At 48.1% G+C, this 16,628-nt stretch overlaps 1 protein-coding gene across 1 annotated transcript in view; it reads right to left on the bottom strand.

The window, feature by feature from the left end:
• Positions 1–9,201, bottom strand: part of LOC131424598 (CUB and sushi domain-containing protein 1-like) — a 320,947-nt gene extending 311,746 nt beyond the window's left edge. The window contains exon 1 of the mRNA XM_058582920.1: positions 8,643–9,201. Coding sequence (XP_058438903.1) covers positions 8,643–8,727 — 85 coding nt within the window. The 5' untranslated portion in view covers positions 8,728–9,201. The remainder of the gene's footprint in view (positions 1–8,642) is intronic.
• Positions 9,202–16,628: the final 7,427 nt, after the last annotated feature.

Here is a 16,628-nt window from a genome sequence, read left to right as displayed (position 1 = left end):
ATGGGTGGGGTGAAGAGGCAGGGTCAAGTGCATGAAATGATACTATTTCCGATTTAAGAGTGTTAACATTCCAAATCTCTTTGGCCCCCAACTCTTCATCATTAAGGACCATAACAGCCTAAATATATATATATATATATATATATATATATATATATATATATATATATATATATATATATTTGTTACACATATTATGCAAATATACAAGATTATACATGTTATGAAATATGCACATATGGTAGCCAATGATAGTTATCCCTTACAGATTCTTCATAGCATCCATCAGGAAAGATAATTCCTCTTAAGGAGATGACTCTCTTCACTTGACTTTCTGTTGTTATCTACAACTTTTTTAAAAGTATTAAGATTATATTTTTAAATTCATGCTGCTTCCATAGGAATGAAGATGTATATTGATCACGTAACTGTCCATCTTTACAACTATATGACATCATAAAACAAAAGAGAATCCTAACAGCTGAGTTTTTCCATGATAATTATATTTTGGAAAGAAAGGGGAAGAAAGATTGAGTCAGAAGGAGAAATTCACAATGGATGTTGAAGCAATCCACATTTCAAGAAGAGTGCAGCTGCTGGATTCCGTGCATCTCTTGGGGAACAGTGATCCTGCCTGTGGGTAAGGCCTCTCTGTCTGGGGAAGTACCTGCCAGTCAGAACTAGCCTACGCTGAGCTACACACGGAAAAACAGCACTCTCCTCACCAAAAGGCTAAAATTTAAGAACTAAAAGATAGCTTCAATATGGTGACAAATTTGGGCACTCTGAATTGTCCACTCTGAGAGAGAAAAGGAGGCAGCTTCATGCCTCCAGCAAAGCCCCACCTTGCCATAGAGGGATGCTGACTTTTGCACCCTGAAGACAGCCTGTGCATAAGAATGACAAGCTGGCGCTTACTGATGGGAAAAGAAGTGGGACTTCCCTCAGAGAGCCATCAGGCAGGGGTCAGGAGCCAGAATAATGCAACTGACGGTGGGTGCCTCATTCTACAAGGGGGTGCATGCTGAGAGTTCTCCCCATTCTGTACATGAATATCACTCCACCAAGAAAATACCAACCTGTAAGAGATCCGTGGAGATACTTCCTATTAAAAATAAGAGGAGAAATAAGTTTCTCGGAATAAAGGCATAGGGATTCTCCAGGCATCGGGAAAATGACTGCTTAGAATTCACAATTAATTTCAAAGGCTTTTAATTCATTAGAGATCATTCCCCACATAATTCAAATTTTAATCTAACATTTAGCTCTTTCTTACATAACACTAATCACATCAGAGTATACTAAACAGTAAAAGGAAAAAAATAAAATAATTCATTCGAACAGTATTTTTATATGAAAGAGTATGATTATCCCTTGAAGTCTTCACATCATATAAACACCGTGGACAAGAAGCTCCCATCTCATCCCTGAGATAAGTTCATGCTGTAGAAAAGATTAAACGGCAGAGAATGATGAGCACCCATAGTGGAGGGGCTGACAATCCCAAGATGATTGCACAACTTCATAACGTAGTATATTCATCATGAAATCAGTGTGGGCTAATTAGTCTGTGAAGGACTAATGAATTGGTTATTACATTAGATCTCCATGCCTTTTATTGAAAGTGAGGAAGAGATTGATAAGTAGATAAAATCTACCCATATATCATATTAGATGGCTAAATGTATAATGTAATATATACATATATACCTGTATATGTAATATATATATATATATATATATATGTAGATAGATACACCTGTATATGTATATATATACACATATATATGTGTGTGTGTATATACATTGATATAGATATATACATGGATCTACATATACTGCATTTTAACGCCCTTAGAATTAGAAATCACATTTCACCCCACTGCCCAGTATGCACTATAATATTCTGCTATCTCAGAATTTGGGGGGGATAAGGGCTATGGGGGCTAAACACAACTGCAGTTTCTCCCACCATCCAGAACTCAGCTTGAAGAATCCCACGGAGTCTGCCTTGAAGCCATACTGAAACAGTCCCTTGGCCCCTGGAACTTTGAGAGGAGGACTCCAAATCTCTCCGCCATGGTGGCCATGTTGCCTTCTAGGGAGAGGGGGGACACTGATGTTCACAGTGTGGCCCAGACACTCCCTTCCAGAGCTCCTCCAGTTCCACTGGGGCTCCTGTGGCCCATAGGCTTCTGGATGAGTCAGACAAAAACACAAATTTATTTCTATAACACTCTCATGTCATATTAGTTTTTCCTGAATTTTATTGAAGTGGAGAATCTCCAAAATACATAAAACCAAAGGTTAAAAAAAATGTAAGGCACTTAGAATCAGGTCAATAGTCTATAAAATTCTTTTCTCAGGCTGCAATCATTTTCTAACAGTGACTCATTGGTGGAAAAACTGGAGGGTGGCACCAACAATTTGACTCCTTCATGTTTCTATTCCTCTTGCCCTTGTGTCAGTAGCAATGGCAATATTGAAATCATGCAGCACTACTTTCATGACTTCCTGCCTTACTAATGATGAGGGAGATTACACGGGGGGTTATGAGCATTGAGACAGAAGTATCCCTTTCCTTTTACACATATTAAGATGGGATGACAATACTGAAATAGTCCTCTGGCTTACACGACATTCCCTGAGCTAAAACCAGTGCTACATAAAACAGGAAGATTTCAGCCAATAAACTGCAAAATGTATGAGCCACATAAAAATTACAGTACTTATTTTAAATGGTTGTTGGTACCTGCCTGTGTTGTTTTTGCTTTTTGTTTTGTTTTGTCCACCAAAGAAGTTGTAGATGGAGACAAAATATTGCCAATGCAGGTCAAAATAACACTGACTCTAACTCAAGTTAGTGTGTTGAAAGGTTGGTCCTCAGTGGAATGTTTACTATAGGTTGAGATAGGGTTTGTTAAAGGGTACCAGGTGCCTTGTGGATGATGGCATCTTTCATCCAACTATAACAAAGATATTTGAGGATAAAGAAAGACCTGGCAATTTTCCTAAAGCATTGATGGTGCCCTCCTCTCCTCCAAAGTCCTGGTTGATACAAATAATTTAAAGAACATCACAGCCAAGCTCTGAAAGAAAATTGCTTCCTACTTTTACCCACAGAGCGTGGTCTGCTGAGGGGCAACCAGGTGCATTATCTCTACAGAGCAATGCAAGAAGCCACTATTTTTTTTTTCTTTTGATACTGGGAATTGAACTCAGGGGTACTTGACCACTGAGCCACATGGGAATGTGGCTTTTTTATATTTTATTTAGAGACAGGTTCTTACTGAGTTGCTAGTGCCTCGCTAAGTTGCTGAGTCTGGCTTTGAACTCAAGATCCTGCTATTTCAGCGCCCCCTCCCCCAGTCACTGGAATTACAGACATGCACAACCACGCCCAGCTAAGCAGTCACTTTTAACCAACTTAATTACACAATTTTCTTCTGTCCTTTTCATATGAAGCATTCATTCTATTGCTTATCAACTTTACTACAAGGGACTAAATTTAACCCTAAATATAGACTCAACAGTAAATCAAAGGTCATTTAAGGTCACAAACTCTGTGTGGGGGAGACATACTTCCTTGCACATGGGCATAAATACCTACTATCTTTATGTCACCCAGTGACATTGGTCACACAGTGAGCCAAGCACAATGGCTGGCATCTGAAGGCAGCATGGAGGGGAGATTCCCTTTAGGACTAATTCATCTCTGGATAATGGAGACCTCTGCTTCTTTGCCTCAGGTTGCATACCCACATCGGTCCTCCTGGTTCAAAATATCTGCCACTGGTAGTTATAGTAGCCAAACCACAGAATCAAACTGGGTTGAGTCCATCATTACCTCTGCAAATCTCAAAGACCAAATTTCTACTCAATGGGCCTAAGGGCCAACAGGCCTTCAACATGTACACCTCACTTAAAGGTACAAGTAATGCAATAACGGGACCGCAGGACATCCACACCTTTTCTCAGTACCCCCCTCTGATCTGTTAGTTACCAAGTATAATGCAAATAAATAACACAACATCACCACCATGTATGTGTCAGGACTATCCATGCAACTTGTTAATTACCCCATAGAGTGAAATGTACTCAAGCAGAATAAGTATAAAAGGCCAAAGGGAACGTGTAGCTTACGTTGCATGCATGCCAGTTAGAGCACTTTAATTTCACTGTGAGTTCAGAGTCCAAAAAAAAAAAAAAAATAGAAAAAGAAAACATAAAAAAAAACTACCAGAGGCACATTTAGAATTCAGCAGAGCATAGAGTACTTAATATGCCATTTGCATTTTGACAGCTTAGAAATGTCTACACTGGATTTGCTGGATCCTCTGCAATAAGCACTAAGTGGCCACTGAGCCTTTGTTTATCTGTTTCTTAAAGGAAGCAGAACCATTTTCCTGACATTTTCAGAGCTGGGTTGGTGTTTGTTTGAGATGATAAACTGGAGACTAAGGAAGCACTGCCCTGGGAGGAGCAGGTTTTGCGTGGAGGACTTGGAAGCGCTGGGTTAAGGCAGTCTTCTTACCTGGCATGACTGGCCAGCTGAAAGCCAAAGTAAAAAGAGCCATTCCCTGAGATGGACATCGTCATCCTAGGTACCTATATGAAGACACAGATGGTTGACTCTACTTTGTGAACAACCAGAGACATGAAAAATTGTGCTCTGTGTGTGTATTATGAATCTAAAAGCATTCTGCTGTCATTTATAACAAATTAGAATTTAAAAACAAAACAAAACAAAAAAAAAGCCATTCACTTTGTTCCCTAGGCCTCTGTGAGCAGAGATGCTTGAGACCCTGTGAATTCTGCCACCAGTGCCACCTACTCTTTCCTTCTCTGGACAGGAAACTTCATCATCCTAGTATTCAAGTTTAGAAGACCTGTCACATCTGAAAAAGAAAAAAAAAACTCTTTTGTTTACTTATTTGGACACTTAAAATCACAAACTATCAACTAAGTGGGTACCCTAGAAGTCTCCCAAAACTTTTGATTAAATTGTCTGAGTTTTGAAAAATGTAATAAACTTGACCATTTTTAAAAGTTGATTTGCTAAAGAAATCATGAATACAGAGACAATACCTGCATTTTAAGGGCTTCACCTCTTTAGGGAAAGATGGATTTTTTTTTTTTTGGGGGGGGGGTTATTCACAGGAGCTTCCTGTCTTCCTTACAAAACAGAGAAGAGGTGTGGTCCTACTGTAAATGAATTGGCAAGCAAATTAAAATTCCTAGTGTCCTTTTGGTAGTATTAAGTTTTTAAAAGGGAACGCATCTAGAAGCCTCCAGGTTTGGGAGGGCATTTCTTCTTCGCTGTTCGGTTACATGTTTTCTGTGGAAATTCAGCAAGGTGTGCCTTGAAATTCCTTGGCTCGGTGCGCGAATGTTAGCAATACCTGAGCATCCCCCACCTTGCTCTTCGGGCCTTGCCCAGGTGAGGCTGCCTTGGGCTAGTCTTCCTTGAGCTGTATCTTAGGGTGCTTTCCAGAGTAACGCTTGCAAATGCCTGCATTCTCCTGGCTGCACACATGCAGGAAAAGGTTGAGAAAGAAACTTTGCCCAGACACCGGGGAGATCAGCTGGGATCAAGGACGCAGATCTGAGCGAGTGCTCACAGAATAAGCCAATCCACCTATTTACTACATGAAAACGCTGAAAGCCTTCCTCATTTGCTGTGATGCCTGAAAATGTGTTGCTTCTAAGCAGACGCGCACTCTTGGGGTTCAACCTTTACAATGCCGTTAGTAATCAGAAAGAAAATGAAAATCACCGTGAATTGCTCAACGGTTCACTGAGGAGTACAGATAACTAAAGCCAGTTCTCCAAGGGTAACGGGTTCCAATGACCTCAACTGCTGCCGCCTCCAGCTTCTCACGACTCGGCAAACAGGTCACGAATTACGCCCCACGCATCAAATACTCCGCGCTTGCCTTCGCCACAGTGCAAGCGGCCGCCCGGGCGCGCGCGGCGCAGCTGCCCGCGGCCGTGGCCCGCGCCCTCCGCCAGAGCGCTCCTCCCAGGGAAAACCCTACTGCGCGCAGGCGCCTCCGAGGCGACCGATTCCCAGCAGCCAAGCCCTAGAACCAAGTGGCTAGCTCCGCGGCCAGAGGCCCGACCTTCGCCACCAGGTCTTTTCTTGGAACTGGGGGAATGGGACCCCGCCCCAGTTGCCCAAGCGCACAAACAGCGGCTCGGGAGCCGGCGTCACAGCGTCCTGCTTGGCTGCAGTTTCCTCCCGCGCGGCCCCAAGCGCTCTTGACCTCGCGGGTGCAGAGGAGATGCGGCCCTGGCCCCGCGGGGGTTAATGAACAAGCGGCGCGCAACCACCGCCGCGTGGGCCAGACAATAGCGCAGTGAGCTCGCAACCCAGCGTCCAGGTCCTCTTTGCGCGCGCGCACGCGCGCGTGTACACACACACACACACACACACACACACGCAGGGGCCTGGGACCTTGGGCTTGGGCTCTACTTCTTGGCTTCTACTACCAGGATGTATGGTCCTCAGCGCACAGGAGGCACTCTCCTCTCTGGGGCTGCCCCTGCAGGCTCTGGGGCGACCAGGACTTTGTGCCCCCTCTTCCCTGTTCACCTCAGGATCAGCCAAAGCAGCCCCCTCCACAGCCTCCCTTCCGCCTCCGCCTAAGCCCAGCGCGGCAGCCCACCCGCGTGGGGGTGGAATCCGCCCGGCACACACGTGTGCGGATTATTAAGCAGGCGAGCCAGGGCCGCTGCTGTCTCCACGCAGCAACCTCTGCTAATTGCGGGGGAAGGGAGATCCAAGTGAGCGGAACTCAGGGGAACCGAGAATGCGCTCAGAGGCCGAGTTGCCAGCCTCCAAGAAAGAAAGCCCGAGGCCTGGATGGGCCTCTGGTGCGGGGAAAGGGCGGGAAGTTTTACAGAGTTGCCTGGCAGGTGTTTCCTCTCCACCAAGGGCTGATTTGGGCAATACCAGCTCCTATGCCCCTGACCCAAGCTACTTCTCCCAGCGACACATAACCACGCACACCTCCCAGGATGCAGCCCTGTTTGCCCTCGACTTTTCCTGCTTCCCTCTCAGTTCCCAGCTGGACCAGTGAGACCAGAGGCTACTGCCAGCTGGCCCTGCTTGGCGGATGGTGCCTGGGTGGCTGGTGGGTCCCGCGGCAGTAGACAAGACAGGACCTCTTGGCCACACAGGGCAGGTGGGCAGAGGGCGCGGGAAGCTCCCAATCCCAGGGACCAGGAACTCGGACGACTAAGATTCACCATTCATCTCCCCGGGGTCTTGGGGTGCATCCCGCAGACACCCTTTGTGAGGGCAGATGCTTGTTTGGAGCGGCTGCTGGCGCGGAAGTCCAGCTCTGCCCCAGCCCTGAACGCAAAGGGGAGAAAAGCACCGAGAGCAGAAGCCCGCCTGCAATTCTCTCCTCCTCTCTCCAGGCCGGTCTGGAGTTTCACGGAGCAGAAGAGTCCTCCTTCGCCTTTTCAATCACCCTTGAATCTGGCCCACTGGAAGAATCAAAAATGGGGAAGGAGAATATGGAAAAGTCTGGAGAGGAAAGGGTAATTTCGTGTGGGGAACAAGCAAATGATCGTCAAAAAAATTTTTTAACAAGATTCGATTCTATCCTTTAAAAAGAAAAAAAAAAATCTGTGTAGATATACATATTTGCAGGAGCAAGACGATGGGGGTGTTGATTGACAAGGGAAGCATCCAAGGAGGGTGAAAATGAGGAAACGGGGCAGCTACTTTCCAATGTGAAAATCAATCGATATTCATATTCATCCTCTGCTCTCGGTTTCCTTCCCACAGAACAGACAAGTGCACAAGCTGTTGCCAGCCCAGCGGTGTGCAGCCTGTAGGCTCCTTAGGGCAAAGCATTCCCAACTCATTTCAAGGAGAAAACCAAGTTCACAGAGCCAGGAGCCCCAGGAAGCACCCAGAGGGACCCCTTCTCCCAGCGGATGCGGGGAGGGGGGCTAACCCTGTGCACAGTGAAGACATCGGGTGGAAGCCCGGCCACAACTCCCTGCCTGCTTCCGCCACCTCGCCGGCGCCTGGCAACTTGCAAGGAGCAAAGTCCGGGGGAGAAGAAGAGGGGGCGACCTCACAGAGGCGGCTACTGTGGCTCCTTGAGTAAGCTGGAGCGGGGGTGAGGAGGGGAAGGGGTTTAAGGTGCGAGGAAGCCGGCTGGCAGGAGCTGTGCCTGTCTGAACCCAAACCCCTGTAGAGAACCCAACTAGCAAGGCCGACGACTTTGCCCGGGCCGCTCTCCCAGGTGCCCTCGTCCGGGGAGAAAGTCCCAGCACCCGACCCACCATGCCCACATCTCCGAGGAGCCACAGCGCTGTTCCAGCCCAACTCGTGCTTGGCTCCTTTCTCCCTGACAATGCTCACAACCGAGAACAGAGAAGCATCTCCTTTGAGCCCAAGTGAGAGGAAGGAAAGGCGGGGGTGGGGCGGGAGCAGACGAGGGTTGGGAAGAGGGCGATGGAAGCTCATCCCAGGCATCGCGTTCCCCCAGCGTCGGCGATGGAGAGCCACCGGGCCGTGCCGGCTGCTCCGTACCCTGCCATGCCCAGAACAGACACTTGCGTTCGCAAACCGGGCCTCCGAGGGTTCGGCGGTTTCCCCCGATACCGATCCAGCCTCTTACCCTTAGCTGCAGCGAGGAGCCCCGCACACAGAACCACCAGCGCCAGAAGCCGGAGCAGCGACTTGAATTCCCTCCACGCAGTCATGTCTGCAGATATTCCACACGCACAAGACACCGATGGCTCTTCTCAGATGCGCCCGTCTCCTCCGAGGAACGGCAGGGCGATGAACAGAGCCAAATAATCACCAGAGGGCAAGGCGAGCCGGAGAGATCCCGGTCCTGAGACCGGCCGCGCATCCGACGCCTCCTGCAGGTCTGGGCGCCCGGCTCGCTTCCCTTTCATAGCATCGAGTCCCGAGCCTCTGCAGGGCTGAGCTGCTCAGAGCGGAGACCCGGGATGGCGGGGCCGGGTCCGGGGACGAGCGCTGGCCGAGCCGGGCAGGAAGGCACCAAGGCGGCGAGGCTGCGGGAGGGGGCGAGGCGGGGAGAGGAGCGCGCGCAGCCAGGAGAGACCTGGAGAGGAGGCAGCTGGAGAGAGAGCCAGCGAGTGGGAGATGCGGGAGGGGCGCGGGGGGAGGAGAAATCCAGGCGAGAGAGAAAAAGGCGGAGAGCGCAGAAGACAGGCTGCTAGCGGCGCAAGGAGCCGCTGCCGTGGCGGCTGGACTCAACCATCCCTACCCACAGAGAGGGGAACGGGGCTGGGCTCGGCGCAATCCCAGACAGAGCCCAGCCTGGGCCCTCAGGCTCCCCGCACAGTGCTGCGCTCCATTCGGCCTGCGGCGCGTCAGAGCGCAGGCTGGAGAGAGGAGACTTGTTGGGCCCTCGGGTGGGGGAAGCCCACGCCGCGCACGGGGGAGAAACCATGTATTGGCAACTCCAGCAAACCCGAGGGCTCTGAGGGGGCAGAGGCTGGCTGGCCTCCATCTATTGATCTCGCTTTCGTAGCTGACCAGAGCGAAGCCCCCTGTGTAACTTAAGAAGGAAATGCAGGTGGAATGAAAAGGGCACAGCTCTGATCCCAGGGAAAAAAACGTATATATTTTTATTTTATTTTGGAAATAGTCTGTAGCAGGTGACTATTTACAGGGAGTTATATTTTCCCAGTTCCTTACTTTGAGTTGTGTTAGGGTTACCCATGCACAGGATTCAGATCCAAGTGAAATTTAAAATGAGGAAGAGCTTCTGAAATTGACACCCTGGTCTGGGTGTGAGAGCTGCCATGTAGACATACTCCAGTGAAACCCAAGATCACATTAAGTGTTGGGGAAGGACGGCAGAAAGAAAGGCAGATCTTCTTCTGATTGTGCAAAGGGATGGAGCAGGCAGAGAGAAGCCACTCTGAGACAGCAGTGTTTGATGCCAGGAGCTGCATTTCACCCAGCTCCCCAGATGCAGGAGATCTCATGCAAGCTCCAGGACTTGCAAAAGGCAAGACTTTCAGGGAAAGGTGGTGAGGTAATGGGAAAATAGAAACCTCAGGTGAGTGGTAATTTCCACAAGGGGCATTTCAAGGATTCCTCCTTGTTAATCAAAAGGTTTAGGTAATTTCAGAGGATTGGCAAGAGAGGAAGGTGAAGCCACACCTTGGTGAGGAGGATCATAACCCTCTCTGGAAGCACAGTAACATACCAGCTACACACTGGTCCCTGGAGCCACATCAGGCTGGAACAGGGAGCCTGCTATCACCATCTGGACACCACTCAATTACACCTGCATTTGGTCTAGTCAGTCTTGGAGATTAAATAGATTGACAGAATCATAATGTGTCATATTTCTTCTGTAGATTTCTTAGACCCTTCCTGGCCCTGGTGCTGTTCTCTAGACTGCCTAAAAATGTGATGATAAATCCAGAAATGGGGGACTGCACTCTAGAAGTGGGAGCACCAAAGCAGGATTTCCTGAGTCTGCTTACAACCTGCCAGAGCAATGGGACACACCACCAATAAGACTCTTCTCTCATATTTACAGAGCTCCTAAGTATGAGGTGCCCGACTGGCTTCTCTGAGAGAGGCAATCCTAGAAATAACTTGGATTTTCCAAGGGCAGAGTCCTATTTTGTCTTGATTGTCTCTGGAGGGGGTCTAAGAAGACAGAACAGCTCAATAAAATGGGAGTTCCTGCTGGAAAGCCATGGGTCCTGGTCTTAACAACCAGCCGGGCATGGAGAGGAGAGGGCCCCCCCTCTGTGATTTTAAATCAGACCTCAGAGGCCATCTGTAGCTGGGTACCTGAGCAAAGATGCTTCTTTAGACCCAGTAAGTGCTCCCATGGTCTGCTTGGAGCTCCTTGTCAGAAGGCATTGATCTCCTTCGGGAGCTAAAGAGCTGCCTCTGAGAAACAGTGTCCTGTTTCTGCACTGCCATTCCTAATGACTCATGTCACCAAGAAATATTTCTGCCATTAAAAAACGTTTTCAAAATCTTACCATCCTAGGCTTGGAATCAGGTGAATTTCAGGTTATTAGGATCCCAATCAGGACCACTGAATGTTACTTGGGAAATCAAACATATTCACACGTAGCTGTGACAGGCACTAGGTTGAAGTCACCCTTCATGGGGATTTGCTTCGAAACCTTCTTTAGCCACCTTCTTTCTCCAGAGTACAAAGACCCTGATTCCTGTCATCAACAAATAAGGGAACCATTTATTTTTGGCCATATCACATATTAGGATGTTGCCATAATCCGTGGTGAGCTGTCCCTTGATCATAAGTTTGAGGAGAGTGGAAAGCATCTGCCAGATGAGAAGGTTGATTCGGTAACATGGTTGTGTTTGTGTGTAGTGTTACGACCCCCTCCCCTGGATATCAAGACCAGCTTGCTGTGGGAGAAATCATGGGGCACTGCTGCCATCTAGTGCCCAGCTTTTCTTGTTTAGGGTTTGCAGTGAAATTGGTCCTTGGGTCTCCTCTCCTATCTGATATGGGGTTCCTCTGGGGTTTTTGAAAGACACCCACTCCAGCCCCCACTGCACATGGTGTTCTGAAAACCTTCTTGTGATCCGGCCACATATAACGCCTATTGTTATGTTACCAGAGGCGGTTTTTCCCTTTTGACTTTTAAATGGTTGTGAAAGCTTGAGACCTATTAGAATTCTCATTCCTCTTGTTAGAGTACTCCTGCCCCAGTGGGATCACAGCCGTGAAGGAAGGTGGGCCGCTCTGTGGCCCTTCTCCTCGAGGGTCTTCAGGCCTGGCTCAGTGCACATCTGCACTAGGGATTTGACTTCATTTCCCAGCCTAGGCGTGACGTACTGCACGGCCTCTGGATCCTGGCTAAGCTGCATTAGAAATATTATTGCCCTCAGGAGTGGGGAGAGAGTTGAGGAGGACAGTGATTAAAAGCAAAGACATCCTGACACTTTAAAAAGGATAAAGACTTCCCCCAAATCAGACACCTGAAGGAAGACTGGGTCACAAAGTGGCAGCATACACATCTGAAAGATGCTGCAAGGGAAGAGGACCAGCACATGTTAAGCGAAATCACCCTAGGAGGGGACAGAAAATGTGAGTATGATGCTTAAGATAAATATGGATTTTTAGAAAAATGCCCAAATGAGAATGCTAATTAGCTAGCAAAGCTGTACATGTGTGAAAATCTTAGAGATTGTAGTATGTTGCAGGATAGCCAAATTTGTCACTGTTCGGCTTGTGTATTGTCATATGTATATCTATTATGTTATGTATTATATATGTATATGGGGAGAGAGAGAGAGAGAGAGAGAGAGAGAGAGAGAGCGAGAGAGAGCGCAATGAAACAGTTGGGGGAAATTCTTTCTTGGTAGAGGTGTCAGTATGAGGGCTGCATGATTCAGGTTTCCCTAAATGCAGTGCCTGTCTTGAGAGAGAATCAAGTATGAGAAAACTTAAAGAATAAAAGCAGAATTTGTGATTATCATTTACTGTTTCAGAAGACGGTTGATGATCCCATGGAAAACGTGTTTGCCTTCGTCTCCCTCCAGTGATGAGAAAAGGAGGATTCAGGGGACATGTAGGGATCACACCATACTATGGCCAGCAGCAGAATTTCATCAGGGCTTTTGCAGCATCCGAGTTGAAAACCATCTGCTGCAGCTCCTTCCTGCCCAGAGGCCAAGGGCTCTGTACATGGCCCTGTGTGCTGCTTCATAGGAGAACAGAGCTAGACAGCTTTGGAACCTCCATTCCTTGATGGCAGGATGCGGGCGCTTCTCAAGTGCCTATGAGGGACTTTCCCTGGACCTCCTCAAAGGCAAAGGGACATAGGACCATTTGCAACTATTTATTCAAGTAAGTCTAGATTTTTACAACTATCTACACTGACTAAATTTATAATGTTGAAAACTTGCTGTGTTTTTCTTTGAATAACAAACACACACACACACACACACGACCGGAAACTAATATGACAAATTGGAGTCAGGAAACAACACTGTAAAGGAACCCATGGGAAGGGAGAAGATTGTGGATTTTCTGCTTTCACAATTAGGTAACTCAACAGAGGGGCAGGAAGTAAAGCATAGGTGTTGGTGGGATTACAATGACCTGGCTCATTAGAGCAGGATTGCTGAGCCCAGCCCCAAGGCTCTGAGGCAGCATTATCTGGGATGGGCCCAAGAATTTACATTTCTGACAAGTTCCAAGGTGACACGGGTGAATCAGAGAAATGCTGGTGCAGGAAGTTGACTTTGGAGCCAAAAGTATCTGCTTTGGATCCTCTGTTGGCAAAGTCCTAGACAAAAGACCTTAGAAAACACAAAAGCACTAACTTAGACATGTGCCTGTTTCCTCCTCTGAAATGCAGATGATGAGATTTTCCTCATGGACCTGTTGTTGGGAAAAACAAACAACACAGACACAATGCCTGATACATAGGAAGTCCTCAAAAACATCATTTTAGTTTTCTGTGTAGTCGGTCTCTGAAAGGGAAGAGAAGAAGGAAGTCCAGATGGGGACAGGCATTCCCATCTGCTCTAATCCATAATCTAGGAGTGCATACTGGATTTGGGGAGAGATAAGAGCACATTCAGTCAGTGTCTCCTGGATTGCCTCAAGGTAAATCCAGCAGGAACCCGCCCAGGAAAGCCAGGCTCCGTTGACCATGACTTTCAAGATCAGCCTGAAAACCTGCCTCACCCCAGGTTTTCCCCTGTGCTTGTGGAACATTAGTGAGCCTGCAAAGCTCGTCTGGGGCCAGGTGAAGTGACACTCTGAATGCTCATTAATGTTTCCTCTGGCACCAAAGAACATTCAGGGCACAGGTACTCTGAATGCTATCAGTAGGGTTTGATGGACAAGTGGGCACATCAGTGAAGGGACCAAACTCTTCTGTTGCCCCTCCAGGATTAAATATTGCCGTACAAGCACAAATCAGTGCGTCCTGCCTAGTGACTGCAGGATTACTGGAAATTGGTGGTGTTTTCTAGGGACATCACTGAACCAACTCTCCAAGAGCCTGTGTCTCAGAAGTGCCAGGCTCAGTGTCATTCTCTCTCTCCCTTGTGGAAAAGCCACTTCACCCCTGTGACTCAGTTTCCTATTTTTGCAACCAGAGTTTGGGCTAATGTTTATGCTGCATCTCAAATTCTGTTCTTTCCTTTTCTGTCCTTGGATTTCACCCTTTTCCCATTTTTCAACTCACTCCAAATGCCATACATTGGCACCTCTGTGTAAGTTCAGTGAGTTCTCTACAGGAAAGTCATTCCAGGATTGAAAGACAAAAATTTGTGTTAACCAGGGAAATAGTCACAAGCACACACCGTGTGCGTGTGCATGCGTGCGTGCGCACACACACACACACACACACACACACACTCTATCTCTGCCGTGATTTTGGAACACGCTGCATCAGTGTATCCATATGCCTGAATGATGGCTCCAATTTCTTACATATCTTTCACACACACACACACACACACACACACACAAACTGAACGGTGGAGTGAATACCAAGTGAAAAGTAACCATCCCACTCACAAATAAGCTGACCCCAGATGTCAGGGGGCAGGGGCTCTCCCTGTGTTGTAATAGATCCCAATATTGAGGAAGCACAGCGCTACGGCGTTTTTCTCCATTCGGTTTTAGGACGTGTGGAGAGCGCCTTCCCGACACCTGAAAAGCGGGCTCCGGTGCCAGTGGCCTTCCATTCTGACGCCAGGGTGTGTGGCCCGTCAGACGAGTCTGCTCCACTGCCCTTGGGCCTGCCGGGATGGCCAGACAGAAGGCTCAGCGTGTCAGTGTGTTTGCAGTGGTACTGCCCAGCTGCCCTCCTGGTCTTGGAGGCTTTCCAGTGTCCAGAAGGTGCTCCTAGGGCTGGACAGCGGCTAGTCAGCTCCTAACAGGACCTTGTGTTGAGAAGGCGAGGTCCCTCACCAGCACTGCAGCAGGCAAGTTGTGGGGTGCAGTGGGGAGGGGTCCCCAAAGGGCCTCCAAGATCCCGGACAGAGCCCCCCCCCCCGGGAACTCCCCCACAGCACCCTTCCCCCCACCAGGCCCCGTATCCACCTGCTCCTGTCAATGTCTCCTACGTGGAGAAACTATTTCTGTGGGCAAAATGTGGATTTCCACTAACCTGAGCTAATGTGTCAGTTCCTCTGTTTCCTAGCCAGGTGGCCCTGTGTGGTACCCTGGATGCAAGAATAGATTGCCTTGTTTTTAAGAGACCATTTCTTTAACTCCTATGATTGTTGTGAGATTAAGTTGATATATGGAAAATGCTGAATTTGAATTTGAAAAGAAATAAAAGATCAGTTCCTTTTTCTCTCCATTCTTTTTAGCTTTACCTCTGAATTTAAATCTATTTTGATTTTTATCCCCTGTAGGATTGTCACTCCTTTCTTATTGATTGAAATAAGAGCCTGTAAAATATTTCCTGAAACTGTGTCTGCAAGAATCTTCCCTGTTGGAAAAGAGTCTCTGAAGAGCTCATGCTCATCCTTTGAACCCCTGCAGAACCTCCAGCTCCTGGTTATCCCTGTAAACACGGAGAGTGCCACAGTCAGCACCAAAATGATGGGCGACTGTTGCCACGTGTCCAGCTAGCGCAGGCCGCAGCTGGCCTGAGTGGCTGGGGCATGCGGGTTCTGCCCAGGAGCAGAGGGACTCTGAACCACGCCAAGCCTCTGGAGTCCGGTATGCTCCTAGGCTGGAGGAGAGAGGCTGGAAGACAAATAGCATACCTGGGGGCTTGTCAATAAGTGTCGTATGGAGGACGGAAGCAGGAGTTGGAGTCCATGCCCAGTGCGTTCCACGCTGCCTCCTCCAGCATGCCCAGGGCCTGAAGGAAAGATGCAGCTGGGGATGGGCTTGAGGAATGGAGGAGTGCCCTGGGGAGAGCCTTGTGCAGGGACGCCCACCTAGAGAATTCCAGGCACATTTACGCCTGGTGAGGAGACTTATTGAACATCTCTCCGAAGCTGGGACCCATTGTACTGAGCTCAATGAGAATCTGTGTTTGGTGAATATGCACCATTTGACAGGAGGAGGGGAGTGTTGAGATACAGTACAGGGTGTGGTGAGCAGGACAACAGCGGCTGCCCAGTGGCAGCACCCCCATCCTCCCCTACGTCACGGGAGCCCATCTCAGCATTCCAGGCCTCCCCTTCCTGCTAATAGGAATGGTAAGAGGATATGAAGAAGGTTCCATATCAATGATTCCCAGGGAAATGCAAATCAAAACCCCAATGCGATATCCTCTCACCCCAGTTAGAGTGGCTATTGTCAAAAATACAAAAACTAACAATTGCCTGTAAGAATGCAGAGAAAGAATAGTGGGAAGGTAAAGAAGGATAGCCATCATAGAAAACAGTATGGGGAGTCCTCAAAAACTAGAAATAAACCTAGAGATGATCCACATAAACCTCTTCTGGTATCTATCCCAACAAATTAAAATCAATATACCTAAGAGATACCTGCATGTCCATGTTTTCTGGTGCACTGTTCACAATAGCCAAAATATGTAATCAGCAGAGCGGATAAAGAACTAGCAGACACACACAGGTCCCCACACACTGGTGGAAACTGAAAACAGCGGTCACACAGATCACACAGGTCACCAGGGGCCAGGAGGGG

Source organism: Marmota monax, unplaced genomic scaffold (genome assembly GCF_021218885.2).
Source record: "Marmota monax isolate L192 unplaced genomic scaffold, Marmota_monax_Labrador192_F-V1.1 WCK01_AAM20220418_F8-fsc00485, whole genome shotgun sequence".
Lineage (NCBI taxonomy): Eukaryota > Metazoa > Chordata > Mammalia > Rodentia > Sciuridae > Marmota > Marmota monax.
The sequence above is the reverse complement of the archived record's forward strand: the minus strand, read 5'-3'. Positions and strand labels throughout refer to the sequence as shown.